Genomic DNA, 27,025 nt, shown 5'->3' with positions numbered 1-27,025 from the left:
CATGGAAAAAGGTGCGAGGATTCATTATCAAATTCCTTCCGCAATCTCTTTCAGAGTAAAGGATATGTCATTAGAAAGGTTACGGCAACAACCAACCCTTCAAGAGTTAAATGAGGTACTAGATGAGTTGTTACCTATAATAAGTGACTCTGCTGTAAAAGAGAGCGTAAAACTAGATATCCGATCGACCCTGATTACAGTCACTGTGAGGCAGATCTACCCAGACTTATCTAACTTGGCCAAAAGGAAACTGGCTGAGATTTTTCAAGGAGCCGTTGGTATCAAACTGTTAATTTCTTCAATTCAACATGCCGAATCTTTGGAGATCAAATGTTCCCTTTGTGACTTATTGATCATATTTCTACACAATGAGTCGTCGTTGGAATCTATATTTGAGTCCAATATCAGACAGGCCAGATCGCTTCTCTTTGGATCCACAGTGTTTAATGTTCTTAATGAAACATATCAAGATGTAAGACAATATAAACATACAGTGACAGGCAAATTGCAAGAGATAACCACTCTGAAAGGATATACTTCTGTCGTTTTACCCACCCTCGTGGCCAATCTGAAGAAAGAACGAAATCCACAGTTACTATTAGCAGCTTTACAGCTATGTTCGCCCAATGAATCACAATTGGTTTTCGATCACTTCTTCCAATCTCCGGAACCATTCAGCACGCTTGTATCAACCTACAATACTTTTACACCTGTTCAGAAGCCCGCATTCATCAAGGCTCTGTTAGGTTACTGCATATCACGCTACTCTTTACGGGCTCCTCAAAACTTGGATAATTTGCAGAAGGTTTACAGTATTCTGTCACAGTTTCCATGGGACAGCTGGAGCTCGTTTTTCATTACTGTGTTGGATTATCAAAATCTTCCACTTCTGAAAGTATATGTGAAGTTAATCAACAAATATCAAGTATCTGACTTACTAAAATCCCTGGTGCAGATATGGGGTGCTCCAACGTTCATCAATAAAACACCCTTGACCTTACAAAAACATTATTTGCATTTGATAGTATTGTTATTGTCCCACAATCCGGCAACAAATACTGAAATATCCTCTGACCATACGTTTCTCACAACGATCACTAATAGAATTGATTCTACTTCTCTTTCAGTCCGTGCACAAGGAATGCTACTAGCAAACTTGGTGCTGCAAAATTCTGATAGTCAAAATAAAAAGGTGTTCATTATGAAGGAACAAGATGACTATGAGTCCACCTTTTTCGAAGACTTGGGGGACGAACTTAAAGATTCAGAAGCCTTCGATCTGGTCACTTCACTAGTATCTGATGTTTGCTTCCCGCCACTGCAAACAGTATCAAGGGTGGAGAAAGTTACAGAAGTTACAAATATGACCCCTCAGAACTCGAACCTGCACATAGTCACTGATGATGAATTGTCAGATCCTGAAGATTCTGATGACGATGACCCTAGTGTCTCTAGGAAGGATTATCCAACCAGACCAGTGTATATCAAAGAGCTTCTACAGTATCTCCTCGCGGATGAGAAAGATCCCAAGGCCTTTGATAAACTTGAAGTGGCTTTGAAAGTGGCACCCACATTGATTCGTCAAAAGTCTCATTTTGGTGATGAAATCAAACATTTCACTAATGAACTTCTTGCTACTTTAGTGGGATTGTCTAACAGATTTGAAATGGAAAATTTTGATCAGCAAAGAACTAACAGCATTATTTCAATCATAGTTAGTAACTCCGAGCATGCAATCAAAGAATTGCTGAATCTTTTTCTCACGGGAGACTACTCTCTTCAGCAGAGATTAATTATATTGACTTCTTTTTCACTAGCTGCAAGAGAGCTGAAGGGACACCAGGATGAGAACGTTACCAGATCTTTTAACAAAGTTAAGACGGAATTTGCTTCCAGTTTACTGCCGAAACATATTCATGACCAGTTCATTGAACTAGAGCACAAACAGAATGGCCTTCTCACTTTTGATCAGCATGCAGTACAACAACTGGAAGATGATTATTTGAATTCCACAGTTGAATCTGCGGAGAAGAATCTAATGCCCCATGGAAAAGTTTTACGCGTTTCTAGAGGGCTTGAACTGAAGAAGGCTCAAAAGTCCCTCCAGTTATCTAAGAGCAGACAAAAGAAGTTTTTTAAGTTAGTTGGTCCCAAGTTCTTTTTTCCTTTAGCCACTACATGGCACGCCTTGAATTCTCAATCAGGATTCAAAATTGGCCGATACTCTCCGATACTAACCTCACATTTTATCCGAACTTTGTCCCTAATTTTGGACACAGCCTATCCCTCAGCCCCTGATTTACTTGATATGATACAGGAAATGGTTTCAATTCTTATTCCCTTGAAAGACTCATATTTCGACCAGTTCAGTGCGCCAGAGTTGGTTGATAAGGGTATGAACGACGAACTACTTATTTTGGATTCTTTAGTATTATCCTTTCTTGTTATTCTTCAGAATACCAATCAAGAGTTTTTACTTCAAAATTATGGCCAAGAGTTATCTCAAATAAGCGATTGGCTACAGAGTATCTTAGAAACGGTGATTGATGATGGTATTCGAAGAAAATGTGCAGGAGTTCTTGTTTCTATAAACAACTTATTTGGAAATGCTTAAGGCATTGTTGTTTTCATCTTTATGTTCAAACTACGGCATTCATAGCTTTTCGTTCCGTTGAGTCACATCATTTTTACTACTAAAATTAGAAGACCCATGTTAAATTACGTCAAGTACAGATTCATTGCAAACATCCTTTTTGAATGCACTGCTATCTGTTTTTCCAATTGATGGAACAAGAATGTCACCACCAAGAAATGAATTGAGAATCTGCTTGGAATATGCAACACGTTTAGCTAGTGAATGTTTGAGTTTCCTACACAGAATCCCAAGGATACTTTTGTGAGTGTTGAGGTTCTCTTTTTCAACGTTTGGACTGTGATTTTTGTTGTTCGACAACGAGTCAGGTTGACGAAGATGCAATGCAGTGTTCTTGGAAAGATACGAACTATTTTGTGTTGCCTCAAAGAGAGCTACGAAGGAAGGGAATTTTTTTTCAGTCTCCAAATACTTCCAAACCTTGATGTCATTAAGGGTTTCAGAAATGTTCAGTGGAAAATACTTGGCAGTTGAATAATCAAATGTTACGTACTCCTTATATTGAGACTCTAGTGAAAGTTTCAAAATTTTTCCATTTTCACTTCTCTCCAGTGCATCAGATAGCGGTGCTTCACATAAGCTAGACATGTGTTTCAAAACTTTACTCAAAAGATCAAAGGAGTTTTGCCAAATGGAAGTTTGCTTGCCTTTCATTTGGTTCAAGAAATCCACGAGCCAACTAATGATTTCCTCAAAATTTCTTGAGGTTTCAGTTACAACTGCAACAGTATCCAGCACTTTCAAACACCATACATCCAACGTATGGGTATTTTCGGCTTCTTGAAGCATTGTCAAAAAAATGTAAAAGTCTGTTAGCACGGAAATAGTGGGCTCAAAAGGCTGGCACTCTTGAGCATTTTCCAAAATGTAAATGGATTCAATTATTTGCATGAGACTATTTACTATCTCTGGCTCTTCTTCCAAGTAGAGCTGAATGTTTTCCATTACTTGCACCGTGGATGGTAACACTGTTTTCTGTAGTAGTTTTGATATCCGAGGCTTGAGTATGAGTGAAAAATTTCTGGATCTTGCATTCATCAGGAGAATGTCAGAAATTTTTTGAAGACGGCAGGCTAAAGAAAGATTGTCATTTTTCATTAAGAACGCCAATTCTATGTGATGCTTGCGATATTGAGGCATGCCGCTGTCGTAATAGGTGCTACTGAAGTTCTCCTCATCCTTAAAGGCTTCGCAATGGACATGATCTTCCAGTGAACGACTTCTACTGTTGAGTGATAGAGAGGTTGGTACTTTAGAGATACGAAGCTCCATTAGATAGCTAAAGAAAAATTTACTCTGTTTACACAAAGAAGCCCGATTCACGAATTGAGAGGAACCTAATTGTGAGTCAAATTCGATGAGATACGGTCGTTACCTTTGGGAAAAACTTGTTCTCAATAGGCACACAAAATGTCTGCGTCTTCATAGAAGTGGTGCACCAGTCAGACGATTCAACTTCTTTGAGTTTACTATACTTGATTCATGATAATTATTCTACTTAACATCTGGGAAGAATTAAGACAATTGTGATCTGGGGAATCCCTAACGGGCAACGATTCCGTCCCTTCTTATAGAATTGTTAAATTTAATGGAACAGATCATAGCATACCAACTTAGGAGTTTCCCTCCGCAATCGTCGTAGTCAACCACTTCCCTCTACTAGTCACTCGTCTCGTTTACTAGAATGCCCCTGCTATTAGTCCTGGTTCTGTTCGCGCAGCGACAAGACCCAACATCGACCTGAGATCATAATAAAATCTACCCCAAACCTTATACAATAGAAATGCTCATTTGGCCCCTTGAAAACTAATGGTATCACATCAAGAAAACAAAGATGGAACTTCCTTGGACGTTTCCAATCTGAAACCTTTTACGCCGGCGCATGTTTTAAACGATTACAGAAGAGACAGCATAGTAACCCAATCTTTAAATAGCTCATCAGAAATCGTTAATGATTCTTACGATAAGAAAAAAAGCTCTTCATATTCGTCATCGTTTTTACCCTTGCCCAAATTAGACAATAACCGAGAGGAAGATTCACTGGTCCCCACAGAGTTCTGTACCAATCACGAACAAGCTGGATCTCAAGTTGTGGAGTTTCAGTTTGACCAGACCAAACGTTCCATCTACAGCACTAAAGAAACAGCTTCAGTACCAAAACTAAACGTGTACAGTTCTTTCAAATTGATGGCAGAAGATATAAATCCTTCCACAGACCACCTAGCTCACACCGCATCTCCCACTGCATCCGCCACGGCCTCGGCCAAAGAAGCAATAGTTGAGGAAGAAGTTAAAGATGGTAGCGATGATAATTCTTCAGATGATGCTGGCTGGAAGGAGATGGATACAGAAATAAGCTACACAATTTATGATAATAAAGGGGAAAAGATTGATGCTAGCATTAAACAACAAATCATCTCACAAAAAAAGGACGACGCTCCAGATGGATATACTAGGATCAACGCCGAAGAACAAGCGCAAAAATATGAAGAGATTGACAAGAAGATGGACTTTTTATTTGAAAAAGAGAACTCCAATCTGAACAGACTTTTGAACGGCTCGCATGATGTAGAGCATTACGAGGAAGAGGACGTTTATTCTGATGATGATGATTACACTCCTTTGTCACAGTTGGACACAACAAAGAAAATGTTAAAGGAAAGCCAAAAAGTTGCCTACGTTGGATTAGTTCAACTTTGCATTGTTGAAATGGGTATAGCTTTGGCTGAAGTTCATGGTACTCAAACTAGAACGATGGGGAAAAAACTGAGCAAGGCGCACGCAACTTTTAGCTCGTGGGCTTCAAGTTTAATGACCAAGTTGCATAAACACATTGGTCTTTCTGAGGAAGAGCAATTAATGATTGAAAAGTTGTCGACGCACGGCGTCAGACCTGAAGACATGACACCAAGTCTATTGGAAAGTAGAAAGATTGAAAATCCTTTGCATCAGAATGATATAGATGGAAAACTCCAATCTCATCAACACAAAAATACTGAATCTTCAGCAAAAGACGTTTTATCACCAGAAGATATTGCCGACAAGAAAATGATCGACATAGATGTTAGGTGGACTGTCATCTGTGACCTGTTTCTCATTCTTTTATCAGGTTCTATATATGACTCAAGATCCAGAACACTACTTCTTCTATTTTCTAGACATCTTAATTTAACTACTGTGGAGATATGCCAATTTGAACGACGAATCACAGATTCTTTAGAAATGAACGAGAATAATCCCGAAGACTGGAATGAGGAGGAAATATTGACTACAAGAAAAAGAATAGCAAAAAAGAGAAAATACATGTATGTGGGTATAGCTACTATTGGCGGAGGTCTTGTAATAGGTCTCTCTGCCGGTTTATTTGCTCCAGTGATTGGTGCGGGTATAGCAGCCGGTTTGTCAACTGTCGGTATTACTGGTGCCTCCGGATTCCTGGCTGGCGTGGGCGGAACAGCTCTAGTAACCACGACAGGCGTAGTCACAGGAGCAAGGATTGGATCAAAGGGAATGCTGAAACGAGTAGGGGATGTAAAGACGTTTCAATTCCGTCCTTTGCACAACAATGGGAGAGTTAATCTGATAATAACCGTAAGTGGATGGATGAACAGTAAAGGTGATGATGTGAGACTTCCATTTTCCACTGTAGATCCTGTTATGGGAGATTTGTACTCTGTCTTTTGGGAACCAGAGCTATTGCAGTCCATGGGCCAAACTATCAGCATTTTAGCAACCGAAGCGTTGACTCAGTCAATTCAACAAATATTAGGAAATACGATTTTGGTCGCTTTAATGTCTTCAATTCAATTACCAATGGCCTTATCGAAGCTTGGGTATCTGCTAGATAATCCTTGGAATGTTTCTTTAGACCGTGCTTGGAAAGCAGGTCTGGTTTTAGCTGACAATCTTATGAACAGAAACTTGGGTGTAAGGCCCGTAACTCTTGTAGGGTTTTCTTTGGGGGCTAGAGTTATTTATTCATGTTTATTACATCTTTCCAAGAACAACGCTTACGGACTTGTGGAAGATGTTATTTTGATGGGAACTCCTATTGTTTCCAGAGTGGACGAATTAGCGTTAGCACGGGCGACTGTTAGTGGTAGGTTTGTTAACTGCTATTCTAAAACAGATTGGATTCTTGGTTATCTGTTTCGATTGACGAGCAGTGGGATTCGTTCAGTTGCTGGTTTATCCGCTGTAGAACTTATTCCAGGAATTGAAAATTTGGACTGCACTGAGTGGGTTGAGGGACATATGGCTTATAGAAAGGCCATTCCGAAGATTATGGCAACTCTTGGTTGGCAAGTTATTTCTGAAGAGTTTGTCGATATCGATGAACCTGACCTAAAACAAACAGAACGACAGCGCAAATTGATTATTGATTTTGAAGAGGCAAGAAAGAAAATGCTAGAAGAGGATAAGACCAAGAAAAAGAAAGGGTGGTCCTGGCTGCGACCTAAAAAAAAGGAATGGTGGGATGTTTACGACGAAGGAAGGAAAGAAGTGGAGAAGAAAAAGAAGCAGGAAGTCAACAAAGATGATGATGGTTCCGATGTTAACGGAGAGACTTTGCCCGAAGAGTTGAAGGAAAGCGGAGAAGAAGCCTCAAACGAGGAGGCAGTATTATTTGACGTCGATGCTCTCAATAAGGAGATAGAAACAATCGAACAAACTGAAATTGAACGAATGCAGAATAAATCTCAGACTACCAATTTGAGTAAAGAGGAGCCTCATATGACACAAACGTCTCCAGAATCTAACAAATTGAAAGATCTTAAATTACCCAAGAGAAAATCCGTCAACTCTTCTCCAGAAGGAAGACGAACCACGTCCATAAATCTTAACATTTTGGAGTCTCCGATTTCAAAAGTAGAGGCATTGCCACCTATCGAAATAGATCACATTCGTCCTACAATGGGGTTCAATATCAACAAGTATATTCCTGAGAAATCACAGCTAAAAGAGTCTGAACGATTAGACGTTAATTTAGAGTCTCCAAAAACACCAACAATGTCAGCTCACATTGCGGATGATGATGAATTGGAGTTTAGTACGACAGAGAACATTACCATGAGTTTTGGTCCATGATTAATATATGTTATCAATGATAAAATATAAAGTCTACAAGAATTTTTCAGTGTTAATCTCTACAGAAGAAGCAGCAAAAGGAATTTCAAAAAATCCTAGCACTTCGGGGTGAAGAACACCAATAGAACCGATCTCGTTAGCCTCAGCTCCGTCAGCCGCTCTAAAGAAAATTTTGGCACCTCTGCCAGGGAAGAAGGTGGCATTAGCATCATCTTGTTCGATCCAGTAACCTCTCTTGCCTGCAGATGGTTTCTCCAGCCAATCAGTTCTTAATGTCTGCATGATCTTACCTAAAAGACCTTGAACAAACTCGAATCCGGCGGTTTTGCCAACAAAAACAGCAGCCCAATTTCTCTGGTTCTTAGCACGCCTCTCCAAAGTCTCATCTTTTAACACGATGTCGCCACATTCAAAGACTTTAATAGGGAGAGAGTGTTTTCTATTTTCTTTGACAGTCTTCAACAGACCAGGTAGTAAAGTTGTTCTGACAACTTGGTATTCAATGGTCTTTGGATTGGCCAACTTCACAGCCTTTGAATCGTCATTTTGTCTAAGGAATTTGAAATTTTCATCATGTGAGCACAGGGTCAAGGGCAATGTCTCACTCCATCCATTTTGAGAGGTGGCCAGTCTGACAATATCGGCGATTTTGTTGATTGGTAGAGGTTGGGCAACTAAAGCTTGGGACTGGGCTTGAGTTTTTACTAAATTATTATAACCGTAGGCAATGGAAGCATCCTCCATAATATCACATTGATGTAGGACATCAGGTCTAGTTATGGGAATGTAAACATCTAACAAGTCGTTTTTCGACTCATTTTGCTTAGGCTGTAAACCCATTTTCTTTAGTAATTGGATAATAGTGTCGACATCCAGATTCAGACCAAGACATGAGTTGATGTAAGAGATTTCAGCCTGCATGAGTCTTGGTTTAATATCTGGAAAAACTCTTGTCTCCTTGTTGTGCTCGGACACAACATTAACAGGCTCAATGGAGAATGGAGTAGAACAATAGCGAGAGAACATAGCCACTAATTGATTGACAACAATGGCGACTTTAGTCTTATCGGTACCTGTGATATCTAGGAAGACGTTTGTGGTTTCCAAGGTAATCTTGGAGCGATCAGAGTTGATAATTGGAGGCATACTGGCGACATTTCTGTTCTTGTCCAGAATGACTGGGAAAACGGGAGAATCTTTGATGATGTGCAAGTACTTTCCGAGATTTTTGTCCTTCTCATAAAATTCCATTAATTGGTTACCATCCATAGCTTTAGTCTGGTTTAAAGGAATAAATGTGATCTCAGATGGAGGTAGCGCCTCGTATGTAAAAGGACCTTCCAAAGTGTCCAGATCATGAGTACCCATGGCGACTAGAGTTCTATTTCGGCACAAGTTCGTGTGCAGTTTGTCCTGGAGGGCAATGAAAGAATCGTAAGATCTTTGTGTAAACTTGATACCTCTCAAAATGGCAGCTGCTGCGTATGGACGAATGGTGGAAGTAGACTCCTTAATAGTCATGGTAACTTGAGGAACTGCTGGCTGCAGAGAGTAAGCCGGAGCGCTAGAACGACCTAAGTATTCGTTTAGAGCTTGAGCAATACCTTCAATGCACAACATGTCGTATCGATTGGCAGGTATTTCTATCTTCAACTGAGGTCTTTCTCCCTTGGCACAATCATTAGTGGTGTCCTCGTCCAGCTCAATACCGAACTCAAAACAAAGTTCGTCAAACTCTTCGGTGGTGTATGACCTTCCCAACAACTGGTACAGGTCTTCTTTATCGACAGCTACGGTAGGCATTGCAAGTTTGAAGTAAAGTTGGCGAAACTTTGGGAACCTTTGGTTAAAACTTTGTAATTTTTGTCGCTACCCATTAGGCAGAATCTGCATCTTGGGAGGGGGATGTGGTGGCGTTCTGAGATGTACGCGAAGAATGAAGAGCCAGTGGTAACAACAGGCCTAGAGAGATACGGGCATAATGGGTATAACCTACAAGTTAAGAATGTAGCAGCCCTGGAAACCAGATTGAAACGAAAAACGAAATCATTTAAACTGTAGGATGTTTTGGCTCATTGTCTGGAAGGCTGGCTGTTTATTGCCCTGTTCTTTGCATGGGAATAAGCTATTATATCCCTCACATAATCCCAGAAAATAGATTGAAGCAACGCGAAATCCTTACGTATCGAAGTAGCCTTCTTACACATTCACGTTGTACGGATAAGAAAACTACTCAAACGAACAATCATGGCATCAAGAGGCACATCAAGGCAACAGTATGACCTCACTATGAAGCTATTGCTAGTAGGAGACTCTGGTGTAGGAAAGTCCTGTCTTTTATTGAGATTTGTGGACGACTCGTTCAACCCTTCCTTCATCACTACTATTGGTATTGACTTTAAGATTCGAACCGTGGAGATCAATGGAAAGAAAGTCAAGCTGCAAATTTGGGATACCGCTGGCCAAGAGAGATTCAGAACTATTACTACTGCCTACTACAGAGGGGCCATGGGTATCATCTTGGTGTATGACGTTACTGACGAGAGGTCGTTTAACAGTGTACACAATTGGTACCAGACATTGAACCAGCACGCCAATGAGGACGCCCAGCTGTTTTTGGTAGGTAACAAATGTGATGACGAGGAGTCCAGACAGGTCACTAAAGAGCAAGGTGAACAGTTGGCTAGTGAGTTAGGTGTTCCATTCCTGGAAGCTTCGGCCAAGAGTAACAAGAACGTGGACGCAATCTTTTTGGAGCTAGCCAAACGATTCGAAGAGAAGATGAGAAATACACAACAGGGCCCTGGTTCTGCTGGTATTGATGTAAATTCCTCCAACGACACCAAATCGTCTTGTTGTTGAACGATGAGACCACATGGAGTAGAAGTAGAAGAAGAGTAAACTTATCCTTAGCAGTATCTCTAATAAAGCTTCTGCGTCACGGAAGGAATCAAGAAGGAGCTTTTGAACTTTGGACGTTTTCGATGAACATTTCCAAGTAGGTAGCTAAGCAAAGACACATTATTATGCTGTTATAATTCGAAGTAAGTTAAGATCGGCCGCGTTTGGCGATAACCGTAGTGATTGACTAAAGGTGTATGTATATCAAGAGCGGAATAAGAGACTGATTACAAATGTTTGCAGTATGGTTTTACCCAACGACCATCGGTCAACGACCAGTTCGAAGGTTTAGGAATATACCGCCGCAACACGCTGACCGAACTCGATCACCCTTGCGAATGAGAATTCAAAGTCTGTGCTGCTTTGTTATACAATCCGTCGATGGAGTTACTCTGTTCCATAGGGATATAAATATCCTACTAACGAATCATCAAACACCAAAAGAGGTGGACAATTCCATATTGAACTTACTTCACGAGCATCGAATATGTGCAGGCGATTCTAAATTGCTTTACACCAAAACCAAATCCGAAAATCTGATCCGGCTTAACACTTTAAAGAAAATAACACAACACGGATTGATGATGAAAGAAAAAATTTTTGGAGGATCTCTTTCCCTTTTATATGAGGAAGCGATGAATTTTCGCGCTTTTTCTATCTATCGATTCTCTGTAGGGTTGGCATATCGTAAGCTCATCTTTAACCCAATGAGCGACAGAGTAGCCAGATACAAGGCGAAGAGAGAGGAAGAGAGAGCAGCTGCCGCTGTCCATTTTGAAGAAGAGGAGAATATTGATGATAATGAGATTGTGGAGTCAAAGTGTATCCCATGCACAAGTGAATATCAATACGAACCTGAGAGGATAATAAAAGTTTTCCAAACTTGCTTTCAGGACATGTTTGAAGACCAAACTGAACTAAATCAGCTTGTTCAATCAGTTAAGGGAGATCTATATAATCGTGATTATGCTGCCGCCTTTGGGGAAGAAAGAAAGCGAGATGCTTATGTTATTAGGTGGTCTCCAGCCAGAGCTTTGGCCTATTCTTCCCTCTTCTCCCAATTGAAGGAAGTGAGGGAACTGATCTATGATTTTTCAGATGAAAAAAAGGACCTAGACGTGCTTGCTGTCGGGGGTGGCGCTGGGAGTGAGCTTGTTGCGTTGAACTCGATCTATTGTTTTGCAAAGGAGGCTTACCCAAACACAGAGAAGAAGATTACTGTCACATTGGTTGATATTGCAGACTGGTCATTAGTCGTCGATAAAATTACGGACTTTACAAAAAAATACTGGTTGTACAAAACAGCTACTTATAAACCAGAGTTTGTCAATCATGATATCTTGAAACCGGGAGTTTCCTTTGTCAACAGAGACTTGATAACTCTGTTGTTCACCACCAATGAGCTTTTTGCGGAGGACAGGACAGAGGCCACAAAGTTTCTCCAGAGGCTCAGCTCTGAATGTAAAAGTGGAGCACTGCTGTTGATTGCTGAGAGTGCTGGATCCTTCAGCCATATTCAAGTCGGCAAGAAAAAATTTCCACTCACTTTCTTGATAGACACCATATTGTGTGGTAGGCCTGGATCTGATAATGGTGCTTGGACCATTATTGATGGAAATGATAGTGTCTGGTACAGAACTCCCAAGGTACAGTACGATTTGAAGCTTGAAAATATGCGATTTTTCTACAGATTATATCGCAAGAGGTAAAATTCATTTCTTGAGATTTGAACTGGAATAGAAGTGAGCGTTGAGTTAACCCATCAGTCAGGCAAAATGTTTCATAGCATTTGACAACATTTTTGTAAAGTGTCTCGAGTGAGCTTTGAACGCAATGCTGGTGGTTCCGGTGTATTAGTTGTATCTGGGACCTCATTGTCACTTCATCTATCCTCTGTTCCTTTTCCAATGCTGTTTGGTAGTGTTAAACTGAATACATGGTAGAAAGTTGTCAATCTCAACATAATTCAAGTCAGTTTAGGGACTTTGAGACTGGAAAATTACTAGGTAAAGCTATGGATCCATGTCATCAGATTAAGAGCATCGAGAATTTATGTCAATGGCAGGTTGTTGAACTGCATCTTTTGAAATGATTATTGCCATTTTTCGGCATATCCCGCAAGTATTAATAGCGGTTCACCATCACAGTTATATAAGTATTGCCTGATCATATGAGAAAACATAATTTCTAAGAAATGACCTCTATTATTTTGGTTAGTAATTCTCTCACGGTAGTATTCTTGTTGTGACAATGACGGGAGGTATAGTTTAAGCTTCCATTCTTGGATCTTGTGGGGATGGTGTATTCTTTAGAGTGCTTCCTACCATTGTTTCACCTCCTTCTTTGTTTGGCTGGAATTGTCTGCCTAGTTCCTTGTATTGCCATCTTGATAGAAAGTTTCTCGTTACTTTTAGGGTGGAAATTTGTCAGTAAATGAGCTTATTCTCAGAAGCGCAAATGTGTATCATGAAAAGAATAACGTCTTTTGAGTTTCAGCTTTTCTATTAGAGCCTTTTCTTCAACTATCTTCAAGATTGAGAGATGCTGGACAATGGTTGTAACCAGTTAATCTCTCTTCGAATCATGAGGGTCATATTGCACAAACTTTTTCGTAGTTGGAGATTGTTTGGTTGAATCATCCTGAATTGATAATAACAGATGCAACCAGATTAACGATCAATTTTGCCGATACTACGATCATCAGATGGTGCAGATTGAAGATGAGTACAATTGATCCTTCATGAATACATACACTTCGAAAAGACCAGATGTTCTGAATTCTGGATAAAGCGCTAATACAATCTACCAGTAAATGCTGAATGATCAATCACTGTTCAGGGGTTTTTATTATTATCGGGAAATTCTTTGGTGAAGTGGCTTTATCAGCTATTGATCCGCAATACACGCTGGTGGGTGTGCATAAAGAAAAGGGCTCACTTGTCCACACGACGGGATATTTAAAATGCTAACGCGAAAGTGCCGTCTAGACACATAATTGTGTTAAACCTACGTATATTTGAGCTAGTAAAAGTCAGATAACTACAATTTGCGACTTCTTGATCTGTAAGCTGCTTCCAATTCGGCTGACCAAGAACGGTAGAACTCGTCCAGACCAAATAGTTGCTCCTAGCCAAATCTCATCCAGAGAACTCCCTTCTAAATATAAACACCGTCTAGTTTGGTATTGACATGTTGTCAAACAGCAATAACTCAGTTCTATCTTTAGTCATGTCCAAGTTGAATATGCATGTAATATTAGATGCAGAATGGTTTGTTCTGGTAGGCATCTGACCGAGTTGCAGAAGTCGCGCACATCTTAAAATTTCTTTTTTTGTGAACCGTTAAGGGGTTCTTACCCCCACGTGCTACTAATTACTATTTGTTCTTTTTATTTTTCCGAGAAGGCACACGAGGCATTGCAGAATTAGGAAATTTGTCGTCTGACCAAAAGTATAAAGTCCTTGAGGCCCGCATTAGTGGTTGTCTTGGCCAAGAATACCAAGAATAATGTCATCTGAACCAGTCATGCAAGCCAAGACAAAGTCTAAAAGGTTAAACGTTCACAACCTGTTAGATGAGTTCGACCACATAGAAGATCCTTTTGAAAGAAGAAGATTAGCTTTGGAAAAAATTGACAATGCCAAGTTCTCTTTGTACCATGTTAGAGCCATTATGGTTGGTGGTATTGGTTTTCTGACCGATTCTTACGATATCTTTGCCATTAATTTAGCGACCAGCATGCTGGGCTACGTTTACTGGGGAGGTGCCCATGGAGGTACCGGTCGGATCCCCTCGTCCACAGAGTCCCTGATGAAAGTGTCTACATCCGTGGGTACAGTATTGGGTCAGGTGGTCTTTGGTAAGCTGTGTGATTATGTCGGACGAAAAATTTGGGGTATTGAATTAATCATTATGATTACAGCTACTATTCTTCAGGTCTGTGCTGGTGAATCCCCCGCTGTCAACTTTGTTGCTCTACTGACTTTTTACCGTATTGTTATGGGTATTGGTATTGGAGCAGATTACTCTTTGTCATCTACTATTACTTCTGAATATTCTACAAAAAATACTAGAGGTATGATAATGGCTGCTGTTTTTGCCAATCAAGGTTGGGGTCAATTACTTGCCGGTATCGTTGCTTTGATCTGCGTGGTTGGTTGGAAATCGGATTTGATCGATGCAACCAATGCCTCAGAATGTGTTGGTCCTTGTGTACTAGCATTGGATAAGATGTGGAGAGTTTTAGTTGGATTCGGTGCCGTTCCAGGATGTATTGCTTTGTACTTCAGATTGACCACTCCAGAATCCCCAAGATATAAACTTCACAAGGAGTTACAGGCTTATGAGCAACAAATGGCCCGTCAAAACGATAAGATGCAGCTAATTGCTGCTGAGAACGCTAACAATGAAACTGCTGCAGCTCCCCTTACTTTTGCTGACCGTGCTGTTCTTGAAGAGGAAGAAGAAGAACATAAAGTCCAACCTGCTACCTGGGCTGATTTTTGGAATCACTACCGTCAATGGAAGTACGGAAAGTTTTTGATTGGTACTGCAGGTTCTTGGTTCTTGTTGGATGTTGCCTTTTACGGTTTGAATTTGAACTCTGCTGTCATTCTCCAGGCAATTGGCTTTGCCTCCGATGAAAATGTTTATGAAAAACTGTACAATGTCTGTGCTGGTAACCTTATTTTGATTTGTGCAGGTGCTCTACCTGGCTATTGGGTATCAGTTGCTACAATTGATACCTTGGGTAGAAAGTTCATCCAGCTGATGGGATTCATTGTTGTTACCGCTCTTTTCTGTGCCATCGGATTTGCATACGATAAATTATCTGACAAGGGGCTTTTGGGTCTTTATATCATTGTTCAATTTTTTATCAACTTTGGTCCAAACTGTACCACATATATTTACCCAGTGGAAATTCACCCAACTCGTTTCCGTTCCACTGCCCATGGAATTTCATCTGCATCCGGAAAGATTGGAGCCATCATTGCCCAAACAGTACTGGGTACTCTAATCAACCATGGATGTTCCGCAGACAAGCCAAATTGTTTTCTTCCACACGTAATGGAGATATTTGCTCTGTTTATGTTGTTAGGCGTTGGAACGACACTGTTGTTACCAGAGACGAAGAAAAAGTCATTAGAGGCCATTGGGGAGATTTATCACGGCGAGCTCAACCCAGACGCTTTTGCTGCCGACGAGGAGGACCTCAGCTCCAGCACTGGAGTGGATCAAGAATTGGTTAACTACCAGGAACAAAAACACGTCTAGAATGTTGAATGTCTAGTTATATATCCTAGACAAATGTATATTAGTTCTGCATGCTGTTAACTTAAGATTTGTAGTATGAAATGTTGTTTCTATAGACCGCTCAAGACCACTGATGCCATTAATATGCCGCCCACTAACATTCCACTTTTCCAGTTGGAATTTGGTTGATGGCTTCTTAGTCCACTGTTTGTGGAGTTTTTGGAAGTGGTATTTTTTAAAGTGCTAGATGATGAAACAACTGTAGACAAAGTGCTTGAAAGAGAATTTGAGTTATCAGTAGAAGAAGCTGTTAGCTCTGATTCTGGAGTCCACCATTTCGTTACTGAAGGTGTCCACCATTGTGTGACGGACTGACTCCACCAGACAGTTGTGGTCGGGGTTGTCTCTGGGGTTTGCTGTGTATTGGTCTCTAATGATGCGGCAGTAGTTGCGGCCAATGATTGAGTCTGCTCACTTTCAGAAGCTCTCTGGGCTTGAGTAGTAGCTGCAGTTTGCTGTTGAGTTTGAGCAGAATTTTGGTTGGAATTTTGGTTAGAGTCTTGAGTAGATCCTTCTTCAGAGTTCTGGTTGGATTCCTGATTAGAATTTTCTAGAGAACTCTCTGAGGAAGCGTCTGAATTGCTGTCTGAGTTTCCGCTTTCGTCGTTACTCGCATTAGAGTTTCTGGAGGAATCGGTATCTTGCCATTGATCCAAGCTTCCCAAATCAAGGGCCAAAACTGGGTCAAAGTAAAATGCTGGAGCTAGCAATGCTACTGTACTAATTAATGATAAGGACATTTCTAACTGCTTGCTGAACTGGAACGTTCACCAAGGACCCTCTGTTATATAGGACTAGAATATGAAATAAAGAAACTGCCTGTTTAGGTAAAGAATAAACATACACCATTAAATTTCCAAATTGGGAATAACAAGAACGACTTTTCAAAGCCTTCCTTCTAATCTGAAATATTTGTACCCTATCTACCCACACAGTCAAGTTAATCAAGCGATGATGCAATATGATTGAATACTAATATACATAGGAAATAAATAAATCAGCATCAATGTCTTACAAAAGTAGTCTTGATGCGATTGTCTTTAAAAGGAACACAGCCAACATAATAAGTACTGCGAGAACCACGTAGTAACCCTTGGTGGCTACTTTGTAGAGGACCTTTTCTTGCAGTCTTCTCAAGTTGTGAGATTCAATCTCTTTGACACATGTTGCATTTTCTTCGAAAACGAGTTGACTTTCCTTGATTATCTCCTGCTTTTCTGTCTCAGTCAAGTTATTACGCGTGGCAAGTTCGTAGTCACGTTTGTAAACGATACGGAAGGCATCTTCATCCTCACATTCGAAACGGAAAAAGTTAGTGGCCTCGAGAGAGATCTCTTCGGTGGTTTTTCCAACGACCTGAGGGAACAGTCCAACAGCTTTAGCCAACTTGGATCTAAAGATACGGCCACCAGCGAAAAGAGCCAGGTACATGACATGCATATAAGCCAGCAAAAGGTATGGCTTCTCTGCAGTCGACTCCTTGATGTGACGAATGAAACGAATTTGCTCCGGCATGATAGGCTCAGCAAACTTTTTTGGATCGTTGTCGTAGTAAAACAACAAATCTTTGTAAAGACGTTCAGATCGACGAATGGTAGGCTTGTAAACCTGTTTCAAAATTGAGGTCCAGGGCGTCTCCTTGGACAACTCACGGTCAAGAGACTCTTCAATAGCTGAAAAAATATGATAGTACATCTGTATACCCTGACGGTAGATCTTAGGATCTCTCAAAGCCAGTGCAAACTTTAGCGTCATCATCTTATCAATCTTATTGTGGGCATTCCTGGTTTCAGCATTTATACGATTACCGAGCGCAGCAAGGTCCGTACGCAGAGGAATTATCTCTTGTTGGGGTATTTTGGTGCTCATATCGTGGGTCAGGTAAAACTGGTAGCAGCTTTGAGTGTTGGAATATGGGTGATATAAGTACCTTTGACCTGAAGGCGATATCTCCGTAGTTCAAAGCTTTGGTCGAGCACACGACTGTTGTGAAAGGAATGGGCGATGACAGGCAGGGCGGATTACAGCACGATTGGTAAAATCGGAGGAATGGGGGCAGGGCTGCTAGTGAGAACCCTGATGAGAAATTTCAAAGTCTTATTATGAAAGAACATGAGTTACTTCAAGGGTGCATTGTCTTTTTTTTTCTCATTTTTTGCAGAGCCTTTCCATCCTTATCTACGATAAAACCTATTTTGGGTATTTCTTAATTATTCATTGACAATTTGTTGAGTCCTCCTAAGTTATACAACAACAACTTCTGTGGTAAGCAGTACCATATCAGTAGGCAGCTTGACATATTTTAACCCTCCAGGATTTGAATTTGGAGTCAAATACCTAAAATTGTGCGTAATGGTGGGGAAAAAAGTGTCTTTGAAGTTCATCATCGTAGTAGGATGACATGCTGTACTCATAAAATGTAGCGATATTTTGGCCTGATAGACGTTCGTTTGATCCGAGATGTTTTCAGCATCGCTGAGATTTAGTAAGATGTCCACTGACAATCTTTGAGGGGATGGAGTTGACATCGCGTGGGAAAATGTGGACGACACAGATGAAGCAGAAGAAGTGACGGGTGAAAAGTCCGATAATGACGGCGTTGTAGAGGCAAGTGAGACATATTGGGTCAGAGCGTACCAGTTCTCTCCTCTTGGAATCAAACCCGATCCCCGTAAAATATCATTGATTAGAAACTTCAAGATTTCAATTCGACTGGAGCGAATAAGCTCAAGGCTGTTATCGTCTGGCAATCGTTTATTCCCCCCAGCTTTGTCAGTAGAAGCTTTCTTCAGTTTTTCTATTGTTTGTAGAGATTTTCCAAGATCTGGCGGTGCATCACTGACATCTTCGTTGTATTTACATATCAAGTCACCAGTATCTGGGTCTTCCTGGTAATTCATTGCCAAAAACAACTGAAGTCTACGTTGAATCAATGGAATATTTGATTTAGACTCCTCAGACCACTCAGGATTCGGTTCAATTTTTTCCCTAACTTTGGACTTTGGATGGGATTTAAGTCGGGTCGATGCCATTACTTCTGAACCACTGGAAATGCCAGACCTGCTGGCACTTGGTTGTGGACTAGGTCCAAAAATGTATTCCTGATCTCCTCCTACTTTCGTATCTGATTCAGTAGATCCGCTACTAGTGTGGAAGATCAGAGGCGAGTTGATCTGTTCGTTGATAATGGGAAACTGAAGCTCCATGTCCGATACAAAAGCGTTGTTATTCATTCTTCCATTACCTGCGTGATACAGAGAATTGAACATTGTAGGCCAAATAAATGTGATCAGTAAACGGAGTCTTTTGTTTCGTGTGGGACTTCTACGCCTCAGGGTCGTTAGCGAATCGAAATATTTCAACAAGTACTTCATTCTTCCTCTTCTGGAATGACATAATCGGATATACTTCGAGAGCTCTCGGGGTTATTCGATGCCGAAAAAGACGATCTTGGGGCCTGCGGTGAGACAATTGGAGTGAAATACCTATCGTCGTCATATTGCGGGTCCACTATTGAGGTTACTGAGTCTCTGGGGCTTCGTGATGATCTCGGGGTTTCTGTCAACTGCTGCACGTCTGATGTTGACGGTGACCTCCAAAACGGCTGTGTAGGAATTGCTAATGGATTAACTGTTAACTCTGGGGGTACTGGATGGCTCACTGGTGAATTGCCCTTGGGTAGTGAAGTCTCAGTTAGAGTAGAAGCTGCTGAATCCATCGTGCTTGTAGAGGTCCGTGTAGTTCCAGAACTACTCGGTCTTTGGAAGTTCTGGTTGACAACTTCAATATTGGATTTCGGTGATAAAGGAGAAAATCTTCTTGGGGAATTGTTGAACTTGCTAAAGTTGTTGGAAACAGAACGTGCAATCTTGTTTCTTGAACTTTGTGTTCTTTCAACCAACGTAGAACCTTCGCTTAGAGCTGGGTTTACATTCTTCCTATCTCCAACCAACATTGCCTTCAATTGTTCACTGGTCAAACTTAGGACATATCGTTTGGTCTTATGTTCTCGGCCTTCAGCATTTGGTTCTCCGAAAGAACTGACAATCTTGGACCATAAATCTGCGAATCCCAAGTACTCAGCAATTGACTTGAGGACATTGGAAATTTTGAAAGGGGTGAAGATTGGTTTTTCCCAAAGTAGCAGGTAGCTAACCAATATGAGACTGAGCCCTAGCCAGACTCCAACGCAAGTGCCAACGATAAAGGCAGCGCTGAGGAATTGATACATTATCTTGGAGAATTCCCAAACACGGCCAGCATGTACTTGGAGTTTTTCATCCTCAATCAGTAGAAGCTTAAACAATAGTATTGACATGGGAAGCCTGATCAAACCATAGAAGAGCACGTCGATAACGCTCATTATTGGTTGCCAGATCAGGAAACTTAAAATGGCTACCATCACTTGGGCCGTGCCATAGACTTTGAGAGGCAAATACCACAAGATCGACCCCAGATCTAGAGCCATCGAATATTATAGTGATTGAACTTGTTTACAGTAATGAAATAAGATGAAGTAAACCCTCAGAGTATAGTTCGAGGCAGGGTAACACAGGTGGATATTTATCAAGATAGATTTTTTTCTCTCATCCTTTTTTCAACCTAACCTAGTTCATTTGAAACATAAGAGACAGAGTTTGTTGATTATGTTTTGAAACCAGGGACACTCCATTTAAGCCTCTGGTCTCTTATGTTTCGGTGGGATTATGAGTCCTGAGATGGAGAAGATTAAGCCAGTGGTTGAAAGTCATCTTTTTACCTCGATGCACTTTCATATCGCTGGATCGTGAACCAGGCAATCAATTCAGTTGGACTGTTCCTCTTGGCTGATTGTATGGAGCTACAATTTGTAGAAAATAATGAGTTTATTTGTAGATATGTTTTTTCCCCCTTCTTTACCCCGTTTCTCTTATATTTGCACATTTTACTCGGCGTATTCTGGTCTAAGATCGGATCTCCTTGGGGCTACCAATGGATGCAATTGTGCGAGATAAGTGAACGCCCACATTAACCAACACATAGCTAAAGTTAACAGCACTGTACTTCTCCAAACGCTTAGATGTTAGTAAGGCAATGTTCCTATTTCTTCTGTTCCCTTCTCTGGTGTAAACTGTACTTACGTTTGGTCTTGCTTGGGGGCAACAAACCAGAACCCTGTTCCAATGGCAATTACCACAAGCAGTGTTATTATCACAGTCCATCTATGAAACAGTTAGTATTCAAGATGGGAGTTCAAGAAAACCTTTTTGTGTCACGTACCCACTCATTTTTGCGTATGTTCTCTCTGTTCCCTTGGATGATTGACTTTGCAAGGTTGGGATTCTCAGTCAATCGAGCAGCCAGGTGGGAGGAGCAATACGTGCACCACACATATTTCGTCTATCAACCTCTATCGATGGATCAGTTCAGCGTATCACCTTTAACCATTGTCCATGGGATTGCCAGAGTCTCTCCTCAGATGGTTGTTTCAGGTGTTGAAACCACAGTATCATAATCCTGTGCTATGCTATCAGGATGTTTCATTGATTCTAATGAAGTACTCTTCATTGAAACCAAGAACGAGGGTATTTGCCGATAACAAAGGACAAGACCAGTTACTGCTTAGTTTATACGGCTCTATCCCTTGCAAACATCATAATGTGACATATGAGATACCTATAACGATATGGATACCATTGGATTATCCAAACTCCCATCCCACCATTTATGTCACTCCATCAAATGAGACGCATGTCCTCAACCCCAACAACTACGTTGATGCAAATGGGAAGGTCTACCATCCGTTTATCTCCCAATGGCATTCGGTGTACGGAGCAGATAAGTACAATGATCCCAAAAAGGTACAAGAAAACCGTTTGCTGAAGCTTGTCGAGGTAATAGGTGATGCCTTTGGAAGAGAGTTTCCATTGTTCAAACGACATGCCCCTCCACCAATTCCAGGATATGATAATCCGAGGCAAAGTCCTAGACTACCAACAAATGAAGTAAATCCGATGAACAGCCCTAGATCGGAGGTTCTTGCTTCAAGTCAACCACCTCCTTTGCCTACAAAGCCCAAGGAATACCAATCACCTCCACCGGACTCAAGTAGACCTCTCAACTTCAATACTTCTTCACATTCAACTCCATCCCAACAGAGCCTCTCAAGTCCCCAGCCTGGAGCTACGGTTCCTTATGTCTACAAAGATATGCTTTCCTCGAACTTTGATCAATCACATAAGGGAGATGAGCAGCATTCTCTCTTAACTTCGCTGCATAAATCTCTTTCAGTGTTGCTGGAACAAGATCTCAAATTGCTATACAACGAAGATATACTTCCTCAATTGCAAAGAATTGAAAAAGAGTTGCTAGCATTGAAAGATTTGGCCTCAAAAGACGACCAACTAGTCAAGTACTATCAAACACAGATAAAAAAGAATAAGCAAATCTTAGAATCGAAAATTTCCGAAGCCTCCTATATGATCAAAAATCTTTCCAATGATAAAAGTGTTGACAAAATAGACGAAATTCTTGTTGCTGAGACGGTTGTCTTCAACCAATTGTACGATCTCAGAACGGAAGAGGCAAGCATTAATGATACGATAGACATTATCACCAAATCTCATGACTCTGGCTCCATCGATACAGACCTTTTCTTGAAATACACTAGACAATTGTCCAGAGAAAAGTTTATGGTTATTGCATTGACTAAAAAAATAATTACATCCATTGGAATTGAAAATAAATAGATTCACCCTTATTCTGAATCTTCATCTTGAGTTAGTTTAATAGAATCCCTGAAGTTTTTCTTCAGAGCACCCTCGTCAACACGAAGGTTCCTTATTGCTTCTCGTATTTGGCTCAGATCATCTTCATTGGAGCAATTGGAGATGTGACCATCCACCAAAGCTTGGATTTGTTCCAAAGATTTCTCTAAAAGCTGAATTCTTTTGGAAAGGAACCTATTCTCCTGAGAAAATAGATCAACGTCCTTCTGCAGCTTTTCTTGAATAACTTTTTTCTTATGTCTACATTTAGAGGCAGCTATCCTGTTTCTTTCCAGCAACTTCTGTCTTTTCCAAGCACTCGTCCCAGGAATCAGGGTATCATTTGGGTTAAAAATGACTTCGTTGTTATACAACAGCTGGTGCTTGGGAAGCCCATCGTCATCCAGAACTATAGTGGATGACTTGGTGTCAGAACCTTCAGAGTCCAGACTAGAAACGAACTCTGAATTATCTTCCAGTTTAATATTGTGAGTGGGTGTTTTCCTGGCCTGGTGTTCAGACGTCTTCACAAGCTCCTGCTGATCGAAGTTTGCCCCTTTTTGCTGTTGCTGTTGATACATATGGGTGGCTTGTATAAGCTGACCTATTTGACCATTGGATATTGATATCCTTCTTTTCAGAGTAGGAAACTGAGGGTTTGAAGGTACGATACCATCGTTGTCAAAAGTTGAGTTGAAATTTAGAACATCAGGAACTACGTTCGCATATAAACTTGAGTCATCGTTGACCGTATTGTAGTAGGAAGGATTCATGGATAAAAACTGCTGGTCATCCAGAAATCCAAGGCCTGCGTGGGAAACGGCCGATGGATATTGATGGGAGTTATGTACACCTATGACATTTGGCGTTTTGATTGGATGGGAAAAGGGGGACGGCTGTTGATAATATTGCTCAAAGATTGGGGGATTTGTTGGAGGCATGGTATGAACATCAAATGTGGGCTGGTTGAATAGATGGGGAAAAGTGCCTCCAGAGGATTTTTTGGACTTCTCTGCACCCTGATTTATTGGGGAACTCAGAGTGTTTGATTGCTGTTGTATCTGTCCCTGTGATTGACGAGGATTCACGTCAATCTGTGAAACGGGAGAGAAAGGTTGTTCCTGTACCAGCTGTGGGTTATTATGAGCCATTGGATACAGATAGCCACACTTGAAAAAAGAACGAAATCTCCTTGGCGACCTATTTCAACTTATCAGGGAGTCAGCGGGTCGAACACTGTTTGAGGAGACCTAATGTTTCGTAGATCCACAAAAAAAGAGAAGGCTCTTTCCGAGAGATTTAGGATACGGTAAGAAAACCTTTTTGACGGATAACAGGGATACCTCTATTGGTAGTACATGCTTCACCAGAAATGCACTACGCAGTAAAAAAAATTCGAGGTTTGGTTGGAGGACTACTAATATTATTAATGTTCCACAGAAAACCGGCGATCTAGTGGTAAGTTCTAGACCTAGATAGAGTGATAGAGTGTTCACAAGAAATTGCAAAGCTTTCTTCGGAGTTACTGCATCTTTCGAAGATTTAACACGTTGCTTTTTTGGTTTCTGCAGCTGAACGAGGTATTGTTCCGCCCCATCTCCACATTATGTGGCAGCCGTAGAGCTGTTGTTGGTGACGTGTGAGACAGACGTAATGCTTCGGACAGATCATTTATTGTTTCTATCGATGTAGAGAAAGTTAACCGTTACTTCGGAGTAATTATGCTGGTGAAGCCGTAATACTTTGTTCCGCCCCAACTTTTTGCCGTATAAGCAAGTATGGCTAGCGGTGTGGCCTACGGAGACGCGCCACAAAGCGCTGATCATCTTCGGCGATAATCGCTTTCGCGCTTCCGGTGAATCCCTTTTGGCTGGACATCAAAAGTAGAAAAGACGATTTTGCCCAAATTGGATATACATACAATCTCGCCGTCTGCCCTGCCTTGCATTGACCATCATTTAGCCTCTTTATAGGATGTTGCGCCGTTTTTTGAACTTCAGGCGGCCGCTTCATTACTCGGCGCCAATTGTCAGTGAGGAAGTCCAGCATGCTGTGAAAAATAACATCCCTGTGGTGTCATTGGAGTCCACCATCATTACCCATGGCTTGCCCTATCCACAAAACTTGGAGCTTGCCAATGAGGTAGAGCATGTTATAAGAGACCAGAGTGCCATCCCGGCTACAATTGCGTTCATTAATGGCAGTCCGAAAGTTGGCTTGAGCACTGAGGACCTGAGATTGTTGGCAGATCCAGCATCATCTGGACTTCCAAAACATAAAACGTCGAGAAGAGATATTCCGTATGTAGTGGCACGCGGTTTAACGGGGGGAACCACTATAGCCAGCACTATGATGCTTTCCAAAATGGCGGGAATAAAAGTTTTTGCGACAGGAGGATTGGGAGGTGTTCATAGAAATGGTGAAGTGACCATGGATGTCAGTGCCGATTTGGAGGAATTGTCTCGAACAGATGTTGCAGTTGTCTGCAGTGGACCCAAGTCAATCTTGGATGTTCCAAGAACAATGGAATATTTAGAAACCAAGGGAGTTCCTGTTTGTACGTTTAATGACGGCAATGCCCCTTTCGGAAAACATGTCCCTGGATTTTACACAAGATCTTCCAATGTTGCGTCTCCGTTTGAATTTTCGTCTCCCAAAGAAGCCGCATCTATGATATTTGCAAGTCTAAACATGGGTTTGGATAATGGCCAATTGTTCTGTATTCCACCTCCATTAGAATCTGCATTGGACCTTAACTTCATCAACTCTATCATTGAGGATGCTTTGCAAGAAGCGAAAGTGCTAGAAATATCTGGAAAGAATGTCACTCCATTTTTATTGGACAAAATATATCATAAGACCAACGGTAAGAGCGTTGAATGTAATGCCCAATTTGTACTAAATAACGCCAAGATTGCATCACAAATAGCGACAGAATTGGCTAGTTTGACAAAGAATGAAGTAAGTTAAAGCCATTTTTTTCTTCTTCATAATAGCATTTACTAATTTTCAAGTCATCAATCCCTAATAAAAACAAAGCTAAATTTAATCCCTCCCTTAACACTCCGAGAATCCCTCAAAAGGTTGAGGCTGTGATAGTGGGGTCTATTGCCCACGATACTATGTGCTCTCTTCAATCCGGCTATATTGCGAATGATTCAAACCCAGGAACACACGCACAGTCTATAGGAGGCGTAGGATTCAATGTTGCACTCGCTACACATCTGGCTTCGAGAGATCATGGCTCGTTCGTGGAAACCCGACTCTGCTCTGCTGTGGGAAATGACCTGTTAGGCAGGGGCTTGATGGAGACTATGAAATCTTGTGGAATGGCCACTGACGCTGTTTCAATCTCTGAGAATTTCCCCACAGGAACGTACGTGTCCATCCATGATCATTCTGGTGCTTTGGTTGTCGCCAGTGCCGACATGAAAGTGGTTGAAAATATTTCCATAGAGCATGCCATGGAATGCTTGGGAAAATATCAACCTAGATGGGTTCTTTTAGACTGCAATTTGAGTAATTCGTTGATTGACTCCATTGTGAAGCTTGAAGATTTTGATGTGGTCATTGAACCAGCGTCTGCTATCAAGGCAGCCAAACTGGGAAAGTTAAATAATCTGCGAATATTCCCTCACAATTCAGTGAAACTGATAACACCAACTGTCACCGAACTGAACGCAATATTTAACGAATTCCATGATAATTGTCTCTTTGATGCTTATCAAAATGAATGGTTTCCTGTTGTGGATTCGCTAGGACTGGACTACAATGTCAGACACGCTTTGGACAGAGAATTTGAAAGAAATGATTATTTGAGGCCTTTACTTGAACAGGGATTTTTGACAAAAACATTCAGGTTACTTCCTTTTTTCAACAATATTATTGTTAAAGATGGTAAGAATGGAATAATTGTTTTCCAAATCATTACAGATTGTGACAAATACGACAATCTAATCAAAGGTTCAAAAATTATTGGCAGTGTGTCGACTTTCTCTTTCCTGACCAAGGGTAAACCAGTCGGAGTTGGTAGAATTGGTGTTCTAGTACAACATTTTCCAGTGCTCGATGTTGTCCCTTCCGATGAAATTATTAATGTCACTGGCGCTGGTGATTCCTTACTTGGGTACTTATTTTCTAAGCTTTCGGCCGATAGCTCATGGCTTACGAGGTTGGACTCTACTAGAGAATCGTATTTGATTAATTCCATGAAGAGTTCTGCTGCAAGTCTCAAAAGTAATCAAGCCATAAATATAGATCAAATTAGACAGATTCCTTAAGAAATGAAGGATCAGTCGAAACCAAAGGAATCAAATCAGAATAG

At 41.0% G+C, this 27,025-nt stretch overlaps 14 protein-coding genes across 14 annotated transcripts; 6 read left to right on the top strand and 8 right to left on the bottom strand.

Annotated features, from left to right (window-relative positions):
- Window position 1: 1 nt before the first annotated feature.
- PAS_chr3_0147 (uncharacterized protein) lies at window positions 2-2,614 on the top strand (the record flags this gene model as incomplete). Its single annotated transcript, XM_002492310.1, has 1 exon — window positions 2-2,614. The coding sequence occupies one exon, from the start codon at window positions 2-4 to the stop codon at window positions 2,612-2,614; it is 2,613 nt and encodes an 870-aa protein (XP_002492355.1).
- A 99-nt stretch (window positions 2,615-2,713) lies between these two features.
- On the bottom strand, window positions 2,714-3,925 carry PAS_chr3_0146 (Hypothetical protein; the record flags this gene model as incomplete). The annotated part of the gene is made up of 1 exon (XM_002492309.1): window positions 2,714-3,925. One exon carries the CDS (start codon window positions 3,923-3,925, stop codon window positions 2,714-2,716), a length of 1,212 nt encoding a protein of 403 aa, XP_002492354.1.
- A 3,849-nt stretch (window positions 3,926-7,774) lies between these two features.
- Window positions 7,775-9,544, bottom strand: PAS_chr3_0144 (Beta subunit of cytoplasmic phenylalanyl-tRNA synthetase, forms a tetramer with Frs2p to generate ac; the record flags this gene model as incomplete). The annotated part of the gene is made up of 1 exon (XM_002492308.1): window positions 7,775-9,544. One exon carries the CDS (start codon window positions 9,542-9,544, stop codon window positions 7,775-7,777), a length of 1,770 nt encoding a protein of 589 aa, XP_002492353.1.
- A 444-nt stretch (window positions 9,545-9,988) lies between these two features.
- PAS_chr3_0143 (Secretory vesicle-associated Rab GTPase essential for exocytosis) lies at window positions 9,989-10,603 on the top strand (the record flags this gene model as incomplete). Its single annotated transcript, XM_002492307.1, has 1 exon — window positions 9,989-10,603. The coding sequence occupies one exon, from the start codon at window positions 9,989-9,991 to the stop codon at window positions 10,601-10,603; it is 615 nt and encodes a 204-aa protein (XP_002492352.1).
- Window positions 10,604-11,349: 746 nt separating this feature from the next.
- On the top strand, window positions 11,350-12,351 carry PAS_chr3_0142 (uncharacterized protein; the record flags this gene model as incomplete). Its single annotated transcript, XM_002492306.1, has 1 exon — window positions 11,350-12,351. One exon carries the CDS (start codon window positions 11,350-11,352, stop codon window positions 12,349-12,351), a length of 1,002 nt encoding a protein of 333 aa, XP_002492351.1.
- A 1,798-nt stretch (window positions 12,352-14,149) lies between these two features.
- On the top strand, window positions 14,150-15,916 carry PAS_chr3_0141 (High-affinity inorganic phosphate (Pi) transporter and low-affinity manganese transporter; the record flags this gene model as incomplete). Its single annotated transcript, XM_002492305.1, has 1 exon — window positions 14,150-15,916. One exon carries the CDS (start codon window positions 14,150-14,152, stop codon window positions 15,914-15,916), a length of 1,767 nt encoding a protein of 588 aa, XP_002492350.1.
- Window positions 15,917-16,005: 89 nt separating this feature from the next.
- Window positions 16,006-16,695, bottom strand: PAS_chr3_1155 (uncharacterized protein; the record flags this gene model as incomplete). Its single annotated transcript, XM_002492304.1, has 1 exon — window positions 16,006-16,695. One exon carries the CDS (start codon window positions 16,693-16,695, stop codon window positions 16,006-16,008), a length of 690 nt encoding a protein of 229 aa, XP_002492349.1.
- A 271-nt stretch (window positions 16,696-16,966) lies between these two features.
- On the bottom strand, window positions 16,967-17,824 carry PAS_chr3_0140 (ER localized, heme-binding peroxidase involved in the degradation of heme; the record flags this gene model as incomplete). Its single annotated transcript, XM_002492303.1, has 1 exon — window positions 16,967-17,824. One exon carries the CDS (start codon window positions 17,822-17,824, stop codon window positions 16,967-16,969), a length of 858 nt encoding a protein of 285 aa, XP_002492348.1.
- Window positions 17,825-18,198: 374 nt separating this feature from the next.
- On the bottom strand, window positions 18,199-19,224 carry PAS_chr3_0139 (Hypothetical protein; the record flags this gene model as incomplete). The annotated part of the gene is made up of 1 exon (XM_002492302.1): window positions 18,199-19,224. One exon carries the CDS (start codon window positions 19,222-19,224, stop codon window positions 18,199-18,201), a length of 1,026 nt encoding a protein of 341 aa, XP_002492347.1.
- Window positions 19,225-19,325: 101 nt separating this feature from the next.
- On the bottom strand, window positions 19,326-20,423 carry PAS_chr3_0138 (Hypothetical protein; the record flags this gene model as incomplete). The annotated part of the gene is made up of 1 exon (XM_002492301.1): window positions 19,326-20,423. One exon carries the CDS (start codon window positions 20,421-20,423, stop codon window positions 19,326-19,328), a length of 1,098 nt encoding a protein of 365 aa, XP_002492346.1.
- A 456-nt stretch (window positions 20,424-20,879) lies between these two features.
- PAS_chr3_0137 (Vacuolar H+ ATPase subunit e of the V-ATPase V0 subcomplex) lies at window positions 20,880-21,222 on the bottom strand (the record flags this gene model as incomplete). The annotated part of the gene is made up of 2 exons (XM_002492300.1): window positions 20,880-21,009; window positions 21,215-21,222. 2 exons carry the CDS (start codon window positions 21,220-21,222, stop codon window positions 20,880-20,882), a joined length of 138 nt encoding a protein of 45 aa, XP_002492345.1.
- A 165-nt stretch (window positions 21,223-21,387) lies between these two features.
- On the top strand, window positions 21,388-22,683 carry PAS_chr3_0136 (Component of the ESCRT-I complex, which is involved in ubiquitin-dependent sorting of proteins into; the record flags this gene model as incomplete). Its single annotated transcript, XM_002492299.1, has 1 exon — window positions 21,388-22,683. One exon carries the CDS (start codon window positions 21,388-21,390, stop codon window positions 22,681-22,683), a length of 1,296 nt encoding a protein of 431 aa, XP_002492344.1.
- An 8-nt stretch (window positions 22,684-22,691) lies between these two features.
- Window positions 22,692-23,852, bottom strand: PAS_chr3_0135 (Basic leucine zipper (bZIP) transcription factor of the ATF/CREB family, activates transcription of; the record flags this gene model as incomplete). Its single annotated transcript, XM_002492298.1, has 1 exon — window positions 22,692-23,852. One exon carries the CDS (start codon window positions 23,850-23,852, stop codon window positions 22,692-22,694), a length of 1,161 nt encoding a protein of 386 aa, XP_002492343.1.
- An 823-nt stretch (window positions 23,853-24,675) lies between these two features.
- Window positions 24,676-26,981, top strand: PAS_chr3_0134 (Hypothetical protein; the record flags this gene model as incomplete). Its single annotated transcript, XM_002492297.1, has 2 exons — window positions 24,676-25,662; window positions 25,716-26,981. 2 exons carry the CDS (start codon window positions 24,676-24,678, stop codon window positions 26,979-26,981), a joined length of 2,253 nt encoding a protein of 750 aa, XP_002492342.1.
- Between the last annotated feature and the right edge of the window lie 44 nt (window positions 26,982-27,025).

Source organism: Komagataella phaffii, chromosome 3 (assembly GCF_000027005.1).
Source record: "Komagataella phaffii GS115 chromosome 3, complete sequence".
Lineage (NCBI taxonomy): Eukaryota > Fungi > Ascomycota > Pichiomycetes > Pichiales > Pichiaceae > Komagataella > Komagataella phaffii.
Note: the sequence above shows the minus strand (reverse complement) of the source record. Positions and strands in the feature narration are given on the sequence as shown.